Source organism: Phocoena phocoena, chromosome 20, assembly GCF_963924675.1.
Source record: "Phocoena phocoena chromosome 20, mPhoPho1.1, whole genome shotgun sequence".
Classification (NCBI taxonomy): Eukaryota; Metazoa; Chordata; class Mammalia; order Artiodactyla; family Phocoenidae; genus Phocoena; species Phocoena phocoena.
Window position 1 is genome coordinate 3,985,798 of NC_089238.1, and position 17,683 is coordinate 4,003,480.

At 46.1% G+C, this 17,683-nt stretch overlaps 2 protein-coding genes across 2 annotated transcripts in view; one reads left to right on the forward strand and one right to left on the reverse strand.

Annotated features, from left to right (window-relative positions):
* Nucleotides 1-17,683, forward strand: part of NLRP12 (NLR family pyrin domain containing 12) — a 726,895-nt gene that overhangs the window by 453,610 nt on the left and 255,602 nt on the right.
* On the reverse strand, nt 49-2,932 carry NDUFA3 (NADH:ubiquinone oxidoreductase subunit A3). Its single transcript, XM_065898967.1, has 4 exons — nt 2,815-2,932; nt 2,521-2,595; nt 667-744; nt 49-140 (listed from the first exon to the last, which is right to left on the reverse strand). Exons 1-4 carry the CDS (start codon nt 2,930-2,932, stop codon nt 49-51), a joined length of 363 nt encoding a protein of 120 aa, XP_065755039.1.

The window sequence follows — 17,683 nt, forward strand, 5'->3', positions numbered from 1 at the left end:
TTATTGGGGGCCGTCAGGGAGGGGGCCTCTCCCTGTCAATGGAGGAGCTCACAGTTTCTTCAGCCACTCCAGGCTTGGGCCCTGGGGGTCCTGCGGGTGGCTGGGCACATCAGGCATGTTCCCATCGTCTCGGAGGGGCACTGTGGGACAGGAGGGTGGGCCACTGAGACGAGCAGATCGCTGGGGGCCCACAGAGAAGGGCTTGCCTGTCAGCTTACTTTCAAAGAGGGAAACGGGACCCCGGGGAGAGAGAAGAGAGAGTAAGGATCAGAAAATCAGAGATGCAGGGAAGTGGGGAAATAGAGACCTAGAGACATGGGAAACCAGAACGATGGATACAGAAAGGAGACCCAGAGAAAGACCCAGCAGACACAAGGAAGCAGAACAGAGACCTGGAGAGGTGAAGACCCAGGAAGACAAAACTCCAGAAAGCAACAGAGATTGCGAACCCGGACAAGGACAGAAATCTGGAACCGTGACAGAAACTCAAAGTGCAAAAACAGACAAAGCGAAATTTACGGTATGTGGATTGTATCTGTTGAAGGAAAAAAAGAGAGTCCAGACTGCACTGCAGAATCTTGGATCCCTGCAGAGGAAAGACCTGCCCATCATCATTCCACTCCCAGCTCAGCAAGGTCCAAGGCTGCTGCCCTGGCTCCCACTCACCTGGGTAGTTGTAGGGTGTGGCCTCATTGATCATGATGGAGTACTTGATGTAGGGGCTGAGGGCAGGCAGAATTATAGCTGCGGAGAGACACAGGGGTGAGGCCCAGGGGAAGGAGGTGGCGGCGGGGACCGTAGCTGAGCCTTTTCAAGATGGGGGTCAAGTGCATGCGGGGAGGGGAAGAGGGGGGTCCAGCACCTCCAGGAGGCCCCTTGGCACCCTGGGAGCCCCATACGTCAGCAGAAGAGTTTATAAGACTTTTTTTTTTTTTGGAAGTGAGGGTGGAAGCCAAGCATCCACAGACTTGTGGGATCTAGAAGACACAGGAAGGAAGAAAGGGTTGGTCACAGAATGAGCGCATTTGAGTCATGGAGCATATTAAGGGGTGTGGGTCTGGGGTGTCCTGGGAACGTTCCAGAGAAATCATGAACTGTTACAAACTGAGAAGGTTTTGTACAAAAAACAGTCATTGTGAAATTACAGTCCACCTGGGGTAGGAGCAGGGTGTCATGGTGGGTGGGGCAGGGCATGTAAAGGAATATTCTGGGTCAGTGCTGTCCGACATAAATATGAGAGACATGTATGTAATTTTTCATTTTCTAATAGCCACATAAAAGTTAAAACATACAGGGATTCCCTGGTGGCGCAGTGGTTAAGAATCCGCCTGCCAAAGCAGGGGACATGGGTTCGAGCCCTGGTCTGGGAAGACCCTACATGCTGCGGAGCAACTAAGTCCGTGCGCCACAACTACTGAGCCTGCGAGCCACAACTACTGAGCCCTCGTGCCGTAACTACTGAAGCCCGCGCGCCTAGAGCCCGTGCTCTGCAACAAGAGAAGCCACCGCAGTGAGAAGCCTGCGCACCACAATGAAGAGTAGACCCCGCTCGCCGCAACTAGAGAAGAGCTGCGTGCAGCAACAAAGACCCAAGGCAGCCAAAAGTAAATAAATAAATTTATAAAAAAAAAGTTAAAACATACAAATTAAAAGATAAATTTAACCTGGGATACCCAAGGCATTTCAACATATCCTCGGCATAAAAGACATTGATATTTTATATACTCTTTGTTATACAAAGTCTTTGAAATCCGGTGTATGCTTTACATCAGGGTAACATGTACCATCTCAATTCATACTGGCCCCATGTCAAGTGCTCAGTGGCCCATGCGACCCGTGGCTGCCGTGTGGGACAACTGTGTTCTAGAACCTCACTCAGTGTGTGGCCTGCCAACCAGCAGTATTGACAAGACCTGAGAACGTGTTAGAAATGCAGCATCCCCAGACCCACCCCAGACCTACGGAAACAGAACCTGTATTTCACCAAGACCCACAGCATTACCTCGAAATCTGAGTAGCCCAGTTCTACAGCTGAGGTTCTCAATCGCAGAAGCACGTTAGAATCACTGGGGGATTTTCACAAGACACAAGATTCCCTAGCCCCACCTCCACCCCACCCAATTCAATTCAGAATCTGGGGGGGGGGGTGATGAGGGTGAAAGGGGAGGATAAGGACATTACTTTTCATTTATTATTATTTTTTTAGCTATTATAATGCACAGCTAGGGTTGACAACCTCTTCTTTGAAGGAATTCTGGACCTCTTGGGTGGGTGTGTACGGGGTGGGGAGCGATGGGGTGGTGGAGGAGTCATAATACTAGGGGTGTGGGGTGTTGGCATACAAGTGGGGACACGGAACGTTGAGGGCGGCGGTCGGGCCTCGGGGATACAGGATGGAACGATGGTGGGGGGGTCGATGGAGCACTGGTGAGGGGCAGTGGGACCTCCAGGGGGTGGAGGAGATAAAGCCGGGACGCCGATTGGGGGTGATGCACTTTCGCGCCTGGGGCACTCACGCACCGAGACCCCCGATGGTGAGGGATGCCACTATCACCGGCTCCTTGGCCCAGACATTCCTGAGAAAGGCGGCGATTCCTGGAAGGGTGGGCGACGAGGGTCACCTCTGCAAGTGATGCCCCCGGTGACCTCTACCCCTCTCGCGCCACCCCCGCCCTGAAGGAGCTCCCTCGTGACCTCTGCGCCCCCCTCCGGCCCGGACCCCACCGCCTCCACGGGGGCTCCATCTTGCCCTACCCCTGGCACCACCCGGGGTTCCCGGTACCATCCCCGCGCGCTGACGGAACCCGCACTTACTCCCGGCCATCTTGGTCTCGGCAACGGCGGCGGCGGCTGCGGCGGCGAGGGCGCGAAGCACTCTGGGAGTTGTGGTCCCTGGGCACGGCCTCCGCAGTCGGAGTCCGCGCGTGCTCATTGGCGCAGAACAGCAATCCCAGGCGGCGGCGGGGGTGCGGAGCACTCTGGGAGTTGTGGTCCTGGCCCGCTAGCCTCCACGGGCTAAATCCGCGCGTGCGCACTGGCGCAGAACAGCGGTCCTAGACGATGGCTGCGGGGAAAAGAGGTGATGCTGCAGATTTAAGCGCAAACCTGTCTTGGCGCACTTGCCGCCGCTCTTTTTTTCTCTCCGCCTAGAAAGTCGTTCCAGAGGAGTAACTTTCAGTCCTCCTACTGCGGCCCAGCTAAGGCGGAATGCATCAGTCCTCATTTTATAGTTTACTTATGAGAGCCCATTTTACAGATGGAGAAACGGAGGCTGGGAGAGGACGAATCACCAATTTGAGGTATCAGCTTAAAATCAGTTCGTCCTGCAAGCCCTAAGTCTCATCCCAGAAGGGTTAGGGACCTTCTGTATACTCTCACAGTGCCCTATGTGACCTCCATTATAGCGTACATCATTTTGTTCTGTTTTGTTTTAACTAACCTGGTCGGAATCTGCCTTTCCATCAGGCTGGGAGCTACTTGAGCACAGTAATGGGGTCTGACTCCCTTCTGTGACCCTTTCCCCCAACCGTGTAGCACAGGGTCTGGCGCATAATAGGTGCTAATTTTTTTGTTTTTCGAAGTTTAATGAACACAACAGTTATGACTGCGCCCTCTCCCAACTTTTTCCACAGCACCATGGGGCTGTGACACAGTCACCCAGGGGCCCCCACCTCGCTCCTTCCTTCCTTCAATAGGGCTCTGGCTTCCTGATGTTGCCTCATTTCCTCGTAGGGGGGAGGGCACAGCCAAGCCCTGGCTCCTGTTCCTGCTCCAGCCGAGAACTGCCCACCATGGCCCTGGTGATGAATCTGCAGCTGCTGACTCTCTGTGAGACACCCCACCCCCTTCTCCCTGGGCCCCTGGCTGGGCTGGGGTCTCCCTGAGGGCAGGTGCAGGGTGATCAGGAGGCACGAGCTGAGGGTTTGGAATTCTAGGCCAGAATAACAGGACTGGGGTTCAGACCCCTGGGTCCTAAGGCAAGAGGACCCAGGGGTCCTGAATTCCTGGGTTCCTGGAAGAGGAGGAAGTTGGGGGCAGGATTCTCTAGATCTTGAAGCAGGAGAGGGCTAGGGATCTGAATTCCTGGAGACAGAGAACCTATGGTCCTAGATCTTGATGTGGGAGGGAGATGGAGAAGCCAAGACACCTGGGAAAGAAGGAAACTGGGGGCCCAGACTCCTGCAGCCCAGAGAGGAGAAACTGTGGGCTCAGATTATTATCTCCTGGAAACGGTGGAATCCAAGGGCCTGAATTCTTGGGTGTAGAGGCAAGATGGGCTTGGGTCCAGACTTTTGGGCTCTTAAATAAGTGGGGACTGGAAGTCTGAATTTATGGCTACTGAGGAGAAAGTATGGGCAAGATTTCTGTTTCCCAGAGGATAGAGGGCCTGGGGACTTAGATTCCTGGGTGCCCAGTGAGGTGGGGCCGGGAGCAACCGAAGGCTTTGACAAGACCAAACCCCTTCGACCTTCTATAGGGCTGGTGTGTCACGCAGACATCACTCCAACTGGTGAGTAACACTCCGCACCCATTCTCCTGTGTGTTGCTGACACCTCATTTCCAACTACTCGGATTTTATTTTGGTGCCTCCCCTCCCCCCAGATTTCCTTACTTCCCTCCCCCTTCCTTTATTTCTTTCCCTCCTTCCTTCCTCATTCATTTTAGTGACCAGTATAGGTAAGTAGTGAAGATCATGAACTTTGGAGTTAAAGAGACCTAATCTGGAACCCCAGTTTCACCATCGTATTCATTTATGACCTTGAACAAACCACTGAATGCTGAGACTCAGGTTATTTCTCTGTAAAATGGGCTGTTGTGAGGATTTAATAAAATCACATGCATAAAACCCTTGGCTCAGAGCTTGGCAAAGTGCAGGGCTCAAGAAATAGGATCTCTGGCCATGCCTATTATTCCCCTTTGAAAAGTAGGGTCCTCCACCCTGAGACAGCACTGGGTTTCTTTCCAGGGTTTCTGATGGGTGAGACGTCTTCTTCCTCTCAATTTCCCTCCATTGCACTCCAACTTCAAATAAGAATCACCTGGAGAACCAATAATACCTTAGCTATCAATTTATTTTAATTATTTTTTAAATGTTAAAGCTCACATATATTCATGGTTTTAAAAATTATCATCAAGGGACATATAACAACCTCCTTCTTCCCCTTCCTCATCTTCCTTCAATAATCTCTGAATCCTTATAAAAAATTTCCATGCTTTCAAACACACGTATTTTTGTACTTCTTTTTCTCCCAAAGCAAAACTGATATTTCGTGACTCACATGGTTCTGCATCTTACATTTTTCACTTTGCAATCTCTCTTGGAGACATTTCCATGTCATCAGAGCTAGCTCCACCTTTTTCTCTCTTTTTTAAAGCTGCTGTCTAGCATTTGCCATCGTACGGCTGGATTCTAGTTTACTTGGTCCTCTTGATGCATATTTAGGTTGTTTCCAACTCTTCCCCTCACAATCACTTTTAAATGAGGAAGAGAAAGGGGAATGTTACCACCTCGAGCACTTGCAAAGTGATTTACGGTTTTTGACACAGCGTTTCCTTTGTTCATCACCCATAAATTCTCAGTTTCCAAGATGTCTGTATGGAGATGTGATGCATCTGGTACAGCCTCTCTTTTCTGTTTTCTCTTGTCTGCTTCACTCTACTCAGCCTTCAGGTCTCAGATTAGATGCTGTTTCCTCTGCAGACTCTTGCCTGACCCATCTGTGCTCCCACAGTGCCTTGTCATACCGTGATGATTTATCAGGCTATGTATTAACTCTCTCTCCCAGACTAGACCACACGCTCCTGCCAAGAGGGACCAGGTCATTTATCTCCACATCTCCAGGGCCTGGCACGTAGGCGGGCTCAGGAAACACGCACATTCTGACTGGATGACTCTCCATGCTGAGGGCTACATAAGCAGGCTCCATATGTGTACCCTTTTATGGTGGGCAGAATAATGGTCCCTCAAACATCTGGTATCCCAGTTCCCGGAACCTGTGACTATGGTATACATGGCAAAAGGGACTTAACAGGTGTGATTTAATTAGGAATCATGATACGGGGAGATTATCCTGGATAATCTGGGTGGATGCAACATAGTAATTTTAAGAGGGAGGCAAGGGGGTCAGAGTTTGAGAAGGCAATGTGAAGATGGAAGCAGAGGTCAGCGTGATGCAGGACCACAAGCCAAGGGATGCAGGCCCCTCTAGAAGCTGGAAAAGACAGGGAATTGGATTCTCTGCTAGACACTCCAGAAGCAACACAGCCTGCTGACCTGTTTTGGACTTCTGACCTCCTGAACGGAAAAATAAAACATTCATGTTGCCTTACGCCACTCAGTCTGTGACAGTTTGTTACCACAGCAATAGAAAAATGAACGCAATTAGATACTTCTGTCTACTTTTGTCCCCGCGCTGGCTTCCCCCAAGGTCTCATTCATCTGCTTACTGCACATTTATCTAATGGCCACCACGGGCAAGGTACTGTGCTAGGTGCTGGAATTACATGGGGAGTAACAGCAGACATGAACTCTGCTCTCTTGAAGCTCACAGAGAAATTTATACTCACCGTCTTGATTAGGGGGCACTTGAAGCTGCTGTGACAAACCCCCAAGAAAATGCTATCTATAATTTTATTTCTCACTTAACAGTACATAATCGAACAGTCTAGAGCTGTTTATCAACATTTTTGCTTTTATCAACATGTAGCTTTCATACGTAGTTCAGAGCCAGCAAGAAAGGAAAAGGGAGGGAGGGAAGGAGAGAGAGAGACAGAGAAAGAGAGAGAGAGAGAGGGCTCATACAATTATTATTAAGAACAGCAACCAGATTTTAAACATGTCTCTGACCAGGACTTACAGGCCAGGTCTAGCTGCAAAAGTGTCTGGGGAGGTGGGGGCATACAGGCTCTAGAGAGTGCCCTTCTAAAAATGGGAGGGGGTTTCTGTTACTTAAAGGAAGAAGGGAAATTTGGCTGCTGGGAAACCGTTAGCCATCTCCACCATTACAACTATAGCAAAAAGAAGAGGGAGTTTCGCGAGGAAGATTTGATCTCATCATTGAGATCTCTGAAGAAGTGATGTGAGATCTGAAAGATGAGCGGATGTCAACTAGGGGTCTGGAAGGGTGTTCTAAGCAGAGGGAACAGCATGTGCAAAGGTCCTGTGGAGGAAGCAAGGTGTGGTGAGGGACTGAAAGTCCTGTCCTACTGCCACCTTATGGTCGCATCTTTTTCCTTGATCAGCACTGAAATCCCTGAACTCACTACAGGCACATAATAGGGCTGCACCTGAAAGATGGTCAATGTGGCTGAAACAGATAGCATAAGGTGAGAGAAAATGCAGTAGAGGTAAAGCTGGAGTGTCAAGCTGACCTATACTCAACTTTGTAAGTTATAATAATAAGTTTGTTATTCAAAGGGAGATCTGACAAACATGGCCCTGGCTGTCATGGAGATTAGAATCTAGGAAGGATTTTCTAGAAAAGATCTTAGATGAACTTCTCTTTCTAAGCCTGCATCTTCCTTATCATGCATTAAATGTTTATTTATTTCCCTTCTCTCCAAGGGAAATACGGGAATAAAACATTGTGAACACTTCCCAATTAAGTCCCATTAAAATCAGCATGCCCCTCCCTTATGTTCACAGCAGCACTATTTACAGTAGCCAAGACATGGAAGCAACCTAAATGTCCATCAACAGATGAATGGGTAAAGAAGATGTGGTGTATATATACAATGGAATATTACTCAGCCATAAAAAAGGATGAAATGATGCCATTTGCAGCAACATGGATGGACCTAGAGATGATCATACTAAGTGAAGTAAGTCAGAAAGAGAAAGACAAATACCTTATGATATCACTTATATGGAATCTAAAATATGACACAAATGAACTTATTTACAAAACAGAAACAGATTAAGACACAGAAAACAGACTTGTGGTTGCCAAGGGGAAGCGGGTGGGGGAGGGATGGACTGGGAGTTTGGGATTAGCAGATGCAAACTATTATATATAGGATAGATAAACAACAGGGTTCTACTGTGTAGCACAGGGAACTATATTCAATACCCTATGATAAAGCATAATGGAAAAGAATATGACAAAGAATGTATCTATATGTATAACTGAGTCACTCTGCTGTACGGCGGAAATTAACACGACATGATAAATCAACTCTACTTCAATAAAAAAAAAAAATCAGCATGCCCCTTTCTTAGAAAGACAATATGGTAGTCACTTCTGTTGTTTGCCAGTGTTGGGGAGGGGGAAATTTCCCCCTCTACCCCTTGAGTTCTTGTGGCTGGACTAATAATAACATTGACACAAGACAGACTAACAGTAAGACAGGTAACCAACCAGGACCTACTGTATAGCACAGGGAACTCTACTCAATATTCTGTAATAACATATATGGGAAAAGAATCGGAAAAAGAATGGATATATGTATATGTATAACTGAATCACTTTGCTGTATACCTGAAACTAACACAACATTGTAAATCAACTATACTTAAAAACAAAAACAAAAGAACCCAAGGACTTCCCTGGTGGTCCGGTGGTTAAGACCCCTCGATCCCAATGCAGGGAGCCCGGGTTCGATCCCTGGTCAGGGAACTAGATCCCATATGCATGCCGCGACTAAGACCCGGTGTAGACAAATAAATAAATTTAAACAATTAAAATAAAATGATGCTCAGAGAGTGAACAAAAGCAGGCAGCTTTTATATATTTTTACGCAATAAATTTGTGAGGGTTTGACAGGATAAAAAACTTAGATGTGGATGCTTAATTAGTATGGAATTTAATGCAAAGTTTGGGCTTGGGTAGTAACTTTAATTCAAAACAATCAATATGCCATTGAAGCACATTTTGGGGTGGCCTGCCTTTTGACCCAACACCAAGGATCTCCAAATGACCCCCATTTGGGGCACTAGTATATAAATGAGCCAAAGAAGGCCTCTGTATATGCGTGTACCTCTTCACAGCAGGCTGAGATCCGTTAGCTCAAAAGCCCATTGGCGCCAAACTCAAAGTTTTACACATGCAGTTGTTTAAAATATAGACCCAATAAGCAGATTTTTAACTAGTTAGAGCCTGCCTGCTTTGCATACCCCAAGAAATTGCAGCCAGCATCTGCTAGCCATAGGTAAACCCTGTACCACCACGAGACCCCAAACTGCTGCTGTGGGCTGGAGCTCTCTGACCCGAGGCTCCCTGCCTGTGCAGGGGAACAACAGCGCCTAGACCCAGAAGCCTCCTCTTCAATAGCCCTCTTGTTCCCTAGCCCACCTCCCCTTCTGGGTACCAGCCCCCAGCCCTTTGCCTTTGGCAGGTTTCAAGCAGCGAGGACCCTTCTCACATGCAAACCTGTCCAAACAGCCTCCAAAGAAAATTCCTTGTGTGCTACTGCCACCTTGTGGTCATATCTTTTTCCTTGCTCAGCGCCAAAATCCCTGACCTCATTAGGGGGCCAATACGACGGCATTCGCAGGCTTTGTTGTCTGTCCTGGACGATGAGTCGTGGATGGCAGTGGCGAGTGTCACTCTGTTCCCAGCTCTCTGCTCCACCCGACACAGTGACCAGCAATGCTTGAGAAGAGATTCTGGCCTCTCCATCAGTCTGGGTACCCGAGCGAGAGAAGGAACAGCGCCCCCTGCCGGCTGTCCCCACTATTGGCTACCTGCCCCGCCTGGCTCCAGGCACCTCTAAGAGCCAATCAACGTTACCGTCTTTTTTTTTTTTTTTTTTTTTTTTTGCCTTGCTGCAGTGGCTAGGGATTGAACCCGGACCATGGCAGTGAAATCCCCGAGTCCTAAGCACTGGACCGCTAGGGAATTCCCAATGTTACCGTCTTTTTGTGCACCTGTTTCAGTCAATTAGGACTTTTATAACAAAATACCCTAGACTGGGTGGCTTGAACCACAGAAACTTATTACTCACAGTCTGGAGGCTGTGAAGTCTGAGACCAGAGTGCAAAGAATGGTTTTGGTGACAGCCTCCCCCGGCTTGCAGAGAGCTGCAGAGAGGGGGAGAGGAAGAGAGAAAGAGAGAGAGAGAGAAAGAGAGAGAGAGAGAGAGAGATATCTCACCTCTCTCATTACAAGGGCACTAATCCCATCATGGGGGCTCCACCCTCATGACCTCATCCTAATTACCTCCTAAAGGCCCCATAATACCAGCACATCTAGAGTTAGGGCTTCAACATAAGAATTCGGGGGAGATACAGACAGCCTCATAACAGCTTGCGTCTGGAGATCTTGTATCCATTGCTTATATCTAAAGAAGTATGGAAAGTTCATGCCATGGTAAGGGGGTGGTTCTTCTATGGCATCCTGGAAACTTTTCACATATTCATTTAGTCAGAGGCTTGAACTGTAGCCAATCTGAGTCTTGGCAGAAAGCTTAAAAAAAAATCTTATGATCCTCCTGGAACATGAGAAAATGAGAGGCTTGTGAGCAGCTGCTATCTCCCATCTCCCACTCACTTTTTTTTTTTTTTTTTTTGGCTGCACCACGTGGCTCAGCTCCCCAACCAGGGATTGAACACAGGCCACAGCAGTGAAAGCCCAGAATCCTAATCACTAGGCCACCAGGGAACTCCCTCCTACTCACCTTTTTATCTTCCCTGGAGGCTTTCATGAGACAGTTTCTCATTGCTTCCTGGGTTCTGATGAGATGTCTTTCTGCCCAGTGCCCCTCAGATTGGAGCTGCAGCATATAAAAATGCTTAGCTGTGGTCTAGATTTGACTCTTACACTAGACTAAAAAGGTATTTGGCCTTTGCTCCTGGCTGCTGGCACAGAGCTCCTACAACCCTCATAATTTCCTGAGTGAGGGTGGTGGGAGTGCCTTGTGTTCTAAATAAGGCCACTCTCGGCGGGTCTCTAGGGGCTGGTCATCAGAAGGACCAAGTCTTGATTAGAAGCGTGGAACTTTCATCACCACCCCCAACTTCCAGAGAGGGGAGAGGGGCTGGAGATTGAGTTAATCACCAATGGCCAATAGTTTAATCAATCATGTCTATGTAATGGAACCTTCATAAAAACCCCCAAACAAAGGATGAAGATCTTTCTGAGTCATAAAACTGATTTAAGGAATCTGGTTAGATAAAGTGCCGAGTTGAAAGCATTCCCAAGAACATCAATCTTGTTTTCTGGTGGAATGTGGAGAATTACATGAGTATTCATAACTCTTACCAAAATTGTTCTCTTCTCTGTTGAAATAAGTTCACACACAGAAGTGGTATTTGAACAAAAAGGTCTCATAAGAATCTCAAGATTTAAAAAAATCACTGCCACATCTTTTGAAAATAACTTTCCAAGAAACACCTGTAATTATAATTGGTTTTCCTCCTTGATAATTTGTTGCCTTGTTGCTTTTTCTATGTTCCTAAATGGTAAGACAAGTAAGACCTATCAAGACAACAGAGCCGCAGGACTATTTTTGCTCTTCTTCCAAAAGAAGGATGGAAAAAACAATAAAAACCTGTGATTTGCTTGGTTTCTCATTTTAACGAAAGATTGAGAATTTCTTTTTATTTAAATTAGCATATCTATCAAATGCAGTTTGTAGACTTGTAGTTTAAAGATTTGGATCCTGATTTTTTTTTTTAAAAAAACTGGAGATTTCTGAGATCACTGGGGAAATTTGAATACTATCTGAGTATCAGATAGTATCAAGGAAGTACTGTTGGTTTTCCTAGTGCAATACTGCTGTGGTGGTTATATATTTTTTTAAAAGATTCTCATCTAATAAAGACATCTGTGTACAAAAATATTTTGGGATTAAAAAGATGAGTTTAAAAAAAAAAAGCTCTTCTACTGGAGGAAAAAGAAAAAAGGATGAGTTCACAAGAAAAATCACTCAATAAAATTTACCTATTACTTTAATTACTACTATTATAATTATAGCAGATCAGGCATAAGCACAATTCTGGTCCACATCCCTCCATCCTCGAAGGCAACAACAGCTTGGTCCATTTCTGAACATAAAGGTGCAAAACTGGATCTGGGATCGTTTTCTCAGACACTTTTAGGGTTTTAGTTTGAGGTCCCCAAATCACTCAAAGTCTACACCCCTGTCTTTTCTCCAGTATCAGGAGATGTATGGTTGTCAATTTATGGTAAAGAAGGAAGCAATAAAACACTGCTCAGGGTCTTCCCTGGTGGTGCAGTGGTTGAGAATCCGTCTGCCAACGCAGGGGACACGGGTTTGAGCCCTGGTCTAGGAAGATCCCACATGCCACAGAGCAACTAAGCCTATGCACCACAACTACTGAAGCCTGTGTGCCCTAGAGCCCATGCTCCACAACAAAAGAAGCCAACACAATGAAAAGCCCACGCACTGCAACGCGGGGGCTACTCTTTGTTGCAGTGCGTGGGCTTCTCACGGCAGTGCCTTCTCTTGTTGCGGAGCACGGGCTCTAGGCACATGGGCTTCAGCAGTTGTGGCACATAGGCTCAGTAGTTGTGGTGCACAGGCTTATCTGTTCCGCGGCATGTGGAATATTCCCAGACCAGGGATCGAACCTGTGTCCCCTGCATTGGGAGCACAGACTCTTAACCACTGTGCCACCAGAGAAGTCCCACAGGCGGGCTTCTTAGTTGCAGCTCCAGGGCTCCTTAACATGGCTTGCTGGCTCCTTAGTTGAGGCACTTGGGCTCCTTAGTTGTGGCATGTGAACTCTTAGTTGCGGCATGCATGTGGGATCTAATTCCCTGGCCAGGGATCCAACCTGGGCCCTCAGCATTGGGAGCATGGAGCCTTATCCACTGGACTGCCAGGGAAGTCCCAACATAACACTATTATATATAAAATAAACAACAAGGTCATACTGTATAGCACAGGGAACTATATTCAGTATCTTGTAATAACCTATAATGGAAAAGAATAGATAACTAATAAGAACCTGTTGTATAACACAGGGAACTCTACTCAATACTCTGTAATGCCCTATATGGGAAAAGAATCTAAAAAAAGAGTGGATACATGTATATGTATAACTGATTCACTTTGCTGTACACCTGAAAGTAACACAACATTGTAAATCAACTATACTTCAATTTTTTTTTTTTTTTTTTTTTTTTTTTTTTTTGCTGTACACGGGCCTCTCACTGTTGTGGCCTCTCCCGTTGCGGAACACAGGCTCCGGACGCGCAGGCTCAGCGGCCATGGCTCACGGGCCCAGCCGCTCGGCGGCATGTGGGATCTTCCCGCACCGGGGCACGAACCCGCGTCCCCTGCATCGGCAGGCGGACTCTCAACCACTGCGCCACAAGGGAAGCCCTATACTTCAATTTAAAAAAATGTTTTAAAAAAGGTATGGATTGGACACTAGCACCCAGCTGTGCTCTTCTTCTATGTGATCAAGACCGAGAACTGAGAAGAGAATGACTTTCTCACACAGATTCAAGGTTTTTAATCTCATGTCATTGTACGAACCTAGTCATTTTCCATCTCTTAGAAAAATCCTGCAGAAGTAGTACTTGTCCTTGTTCTGCATTTGAGGAGCCTGAGATGGACAGCCGATGTGACGTGCCAAGCCCACTCAGCTACTCAGTGGAGAAGCGGAATTCAAATTCTTGTCTGTGCAGTTCCCAAGACCCGGATTTTCCACTGAGCCATACTAGGAAATTTAAAAGGTCTTAGTTTGGGGTAGAAAAGTGTGGAGTGTGAATGAAAGGTGTAGGGGTTGGGAAAAGCTCAAGAAGATAAGTGAACAGTGAATCCAGTGATCTTCGTAGGTGTTGGCCATCTTTTATGTAAAGGGCCAGAAAGTCAGAGAGGCTCAGTGAGCCACAGGGTCTCTGTTGCAACTTCTCAACGCCTGTTAGAATTGGGAGGGGGGGGTGAGGTGGGGGGGGCATCAAAAAGACAAGAGAGGGGAATTCCCTGGTGGTCCAGTGGTTAGGGCTCCGAGCTTCCACTGCAGGGGGCATGGGTCATGGGTTCCATCCCTGGTTGGGGAACTAAGATCCCTCAAGCCAAGCAGTGTGGCAAAAAAAAAAAAAAAAAGTAAAACAAAGATAAGAGATATAGTGTTGGTGGAGGTGCAGAAAAGGGAACCCTCATGCACCGCTGGTGGGCATGTAAACTGGGGCAACTGTTATCAGAAACAGTATGGAGGTTCCTCAAAAAATTAAAACTAGAACCACCATAGGATCCAGCAACCCTACTTCTGGGCTTGTCTGTGTCAACCCTACTTCTGGCTTCAATAGTGTATATGTGTCAATCCCAGTCTCCCAATTCCTCCCACCCCACACCTTCCCCCTTAGTATCTATACATTTGTTCTCTATGTCTGTGTCTCTATTTCTGCTTTGCAAATAAAGTCATCTATACCATTTTTCTAGATTCCATATACATGTGTTAATATATGATATTTGTTTTTCTCTTTCTCTGTATGACACTCTCTAGGTCCATCCACGTCTCTACAAATAACCCAGTTTTGTTCCTTTTATGGCTGAGTAATATTCCATTGTATGTATGTACCACACCTTCTCTATCCATTCCTCTGCTGATGGAAGTTTAGGTTGCTTCCATGTCCTGGCTATTGTAAACAGTAATTTCAATTTTAGATTTTTGAGATTTACTGTGGGGCACCAAGGAGATTACTCCTGGCCAGTTGTAATGTCAGAGATACATTTAGACCATTCTATGAGAGCAGAAAGAAATATCTCAGGGCAGAAGACTACGTTTACAGCAGCTAGATGTCCTTTCACAGGGTGAGGGTCTCCCCACCTCTTTTCCCCACTCTTCAGTTGATGTGGGTAGTTATGGTCTTGGAAGGAGACTGCAACACATGGCAAGGAATTGGGGGAATCACTGTGATTCCTGGAGCTTCAATAATCTTTGCAAACGACTCTCTTCACATACGGCTTCAACTCAGTCAGTCAACACGTATTTACTGAACATTTGCCAAAATCTAGGCACTTTCTAAACACTGAGGATGTAGTCCCTGCCCTCAAGGGGCTTAATTTCTAGACTCCAGATATCCTTTTTTTTTTTTAATTGGAGAAGAGTTGCTTTATGATGTTGTTAGTTTCTGCTGTACAGCAAAGTGAATCAGCTATACGTGTATGTATTTCCCCTCCTTTTTGGATTTCCTTCCCATTTAGGTCACCACAGAGTATTGAGTAGAGTTCCCTGTGCTATACAGTAGGTTCTCATTAGTTATCTATTTTATACATAGTAGTGTATACTTGTGAATCCCAATCTCCCAGTTCATCCCATCACCCCCTTCTCCCCTTGGTGACCATACGTTTGTTCTCCATGTCTGTGTCTCTATTTTTACTTTGCAAATAGGTTCATCTGTACCATTTTTCTAGATTCCACCTATATGTGTTAATATATTTGTTTTTCTCTTTCTGACTTACTTCACTCTGTATGACAGTCTCTAGGTCCATCCATGTCTCTGCAAATGGCATGATTTCATTCCTTCTTATGGCTGAGTAATATTCCATTGCATATATGTACCACATCTTCTTTATCCATTCATCTGTTGATGGACACTTAGGTTGCTTCCATGTCCTGGCTATTGTAAATAGTGCTGCAGTGAACACTGGGGTGATGCGTCTTTTGGAATTCTGGTTTTCTCTGGGTGTGTGCCCAGGAGTGGCTCCAGATATCTTATGATTTCAAGAGCATCAGGAATAATAGGTGTCATCAAACCCTAAGTGCTTCTTCCCCAACCAAGTGGTTTTTGTCATCACTGATGTCTCTAGAAGCCATGGCACCAGGGGAGGGGAGGGGTACTATACTTTCTACAGTGTTGACACACTCAGGACACACCATGGGTGACACACTTGGGTGACAAAGAAGATCAGGAGTGAAGTCTAGTGTCTCTTGTCCTCTCCCCGACCATGAAATCTAGAGATGACATCACAGGATAGTATAGAAGAATAAGATGGATAAAGATGGGTGGTGGAGAGAAATGGGTGGGTTCTGGGGCAAAATGGCAGGACCATTCAACACCCAGGGGCATTGTACTGTGTGTACTACCAGACAAGAGCCCCCTTCTTGGCCTCACAACCCAGTGATCACCTTGAGATTTGGGTGGCAGGTAAAGTTTTGCATGATTTGAGGACTTTTTTTTTTTAATTTATGAGATTGACTAGTCATCCCCTGACTCTCATTTCTACATCACTTGCACTATCTCCTCTTTTTAACATCTTTGCTTTCTTAACTTTTTACTCTTTTGCTTTTTTTGATATAAATTTATTTATTTAATTTATTTTTGGCTGCATTGGGTCTTTGTTGCTGTGCACGGGCTTTCTCTTCGTTGCCGTGCACAGGCTTCTCACTGCGGTGGCTTCTCTTGTTGTGGAGCACAGGCTGTAGGCACACGGGCTCAGTAGTTGTGGCTCGCGGGCTCTAGAGCGCAGGCTCAGTAGTTGTGGCGCACGGGCTTAGTTACTCCATGGCATGTGGGATCTTCCTGGAGCAGGGCTCGAACCCATGTCCCCTGCATTGGCAGGTGGATTCTTAACCACTGAGCCACCAGGGAAGTCCCCCCATGTCTATTTTAGATTGCATTTTTTCTCTTCAATTATATCCCCCTTTTAACATGTATTAGAAATCATTATAGATTCACAGGAAGCTGGAAAAAATAGTTCAGATACTTAATGATCCATTATTCATCCGTAACAATAAAAAATCCAAGAAGTTGACGTTAGGCAGATGACGTGATACTCTATATAGAAAACCCTAAAGACTCCACACAAAAACTATTAGAACTAATAAATGAATTCACCAAAGAGGTGAAAGAATCAATGAATTAGCCAAAGAGGTGAAAGACCTATACTCTGAAAACTACAAAACGCTGATGAAGGAAACTGAAGATGCTTCGAAAGGATGGAAAGATATCACATGCTCTTGGATTAGAAGTATTAATAGTCAAAATGGCCATACTACCCAAAGCAATCTACAGATTTAATGCAATCCCTATCAAAATACCCATGACATTTCTCAGGATCTAGAACAAACACTCCTAAAATTCATATGGAACCACAAAAGACCCCAAATTTGTAAAGCAAGCTTGAGAAGAAAGAACTAAGCTGGAGGATAAAAGAACAAAGCTGGAGAAAAAAGAACAAACCCTTGCAGACTTCAGACTATATGACAAAGCTACAGTAATCAAGAGAGCATGGTACCAGCAGAAAAACAGCCACATAGATTAATGTAACAGAATAGAGAGCCCAAAAATAAACCTGCACATTTATGGTCAATTAATTTATGACAAAGAAGGCCATATACAATGGAGAAAAGACAGTTTCTTCAATAAGTGGTGCTGGGAAAACTGGACAGCTACATGTAAAATAATGAGATTAGAACATTTCTAGGGAACTATATTCCACATCCTGTGATAAACCATAATGGAAAAGAATATTAAAAAAATGTATATAGGTATATAACTGAGTCACTTTCCTGCACAGCAGAGATTGGCATAACATTGTAAACCAACTAGACTTCAATAGGGACTTCCCCAGTGACACAGTGGATAAGAATTCGCCTGCCAATGCAGGGGACACGGGTTCGTGCCCCGGTCTGGGAAGATCCCACATGCCACGGAGCGGCTGGGCCCGTGAGCCATGGCCGCTGAGCCTGCGCGTCCGGAGCCTGTGCTCCGTGGCAGGAGAGGCCACAACACTGAGAGGCCCGTGTACCGCAAAAAAAAAAAAAAAA

What these genes read in the sequence shown, in the direction of transcription:
- NDUFA3 (XM_065898967.1), bottom strand. Translation starts at nt 2,932, where the DNA reads ATGAGCACGCGCGGACTCCGACTGCGGAGGCCGTGCCCAGGGACCACA. An exon ending in CGAGACCAAGATGGCCGGGA is followed by an intron (nt 2,596 to 2,814) that starts GTAAGTGCGGGT and finishes CCACCCTTCCAG; the next exon opens with GAATCGCCGCCTTTCTCAGG. An exon ending in CACACCCTACAACTACCCAG is followed by an intron (nt 141 to 666) that starts GTGAGTGGGAGC and finishes CCTGTCCCACAG; the next exon opens with TGCCCCTCCGAGACGATGGG.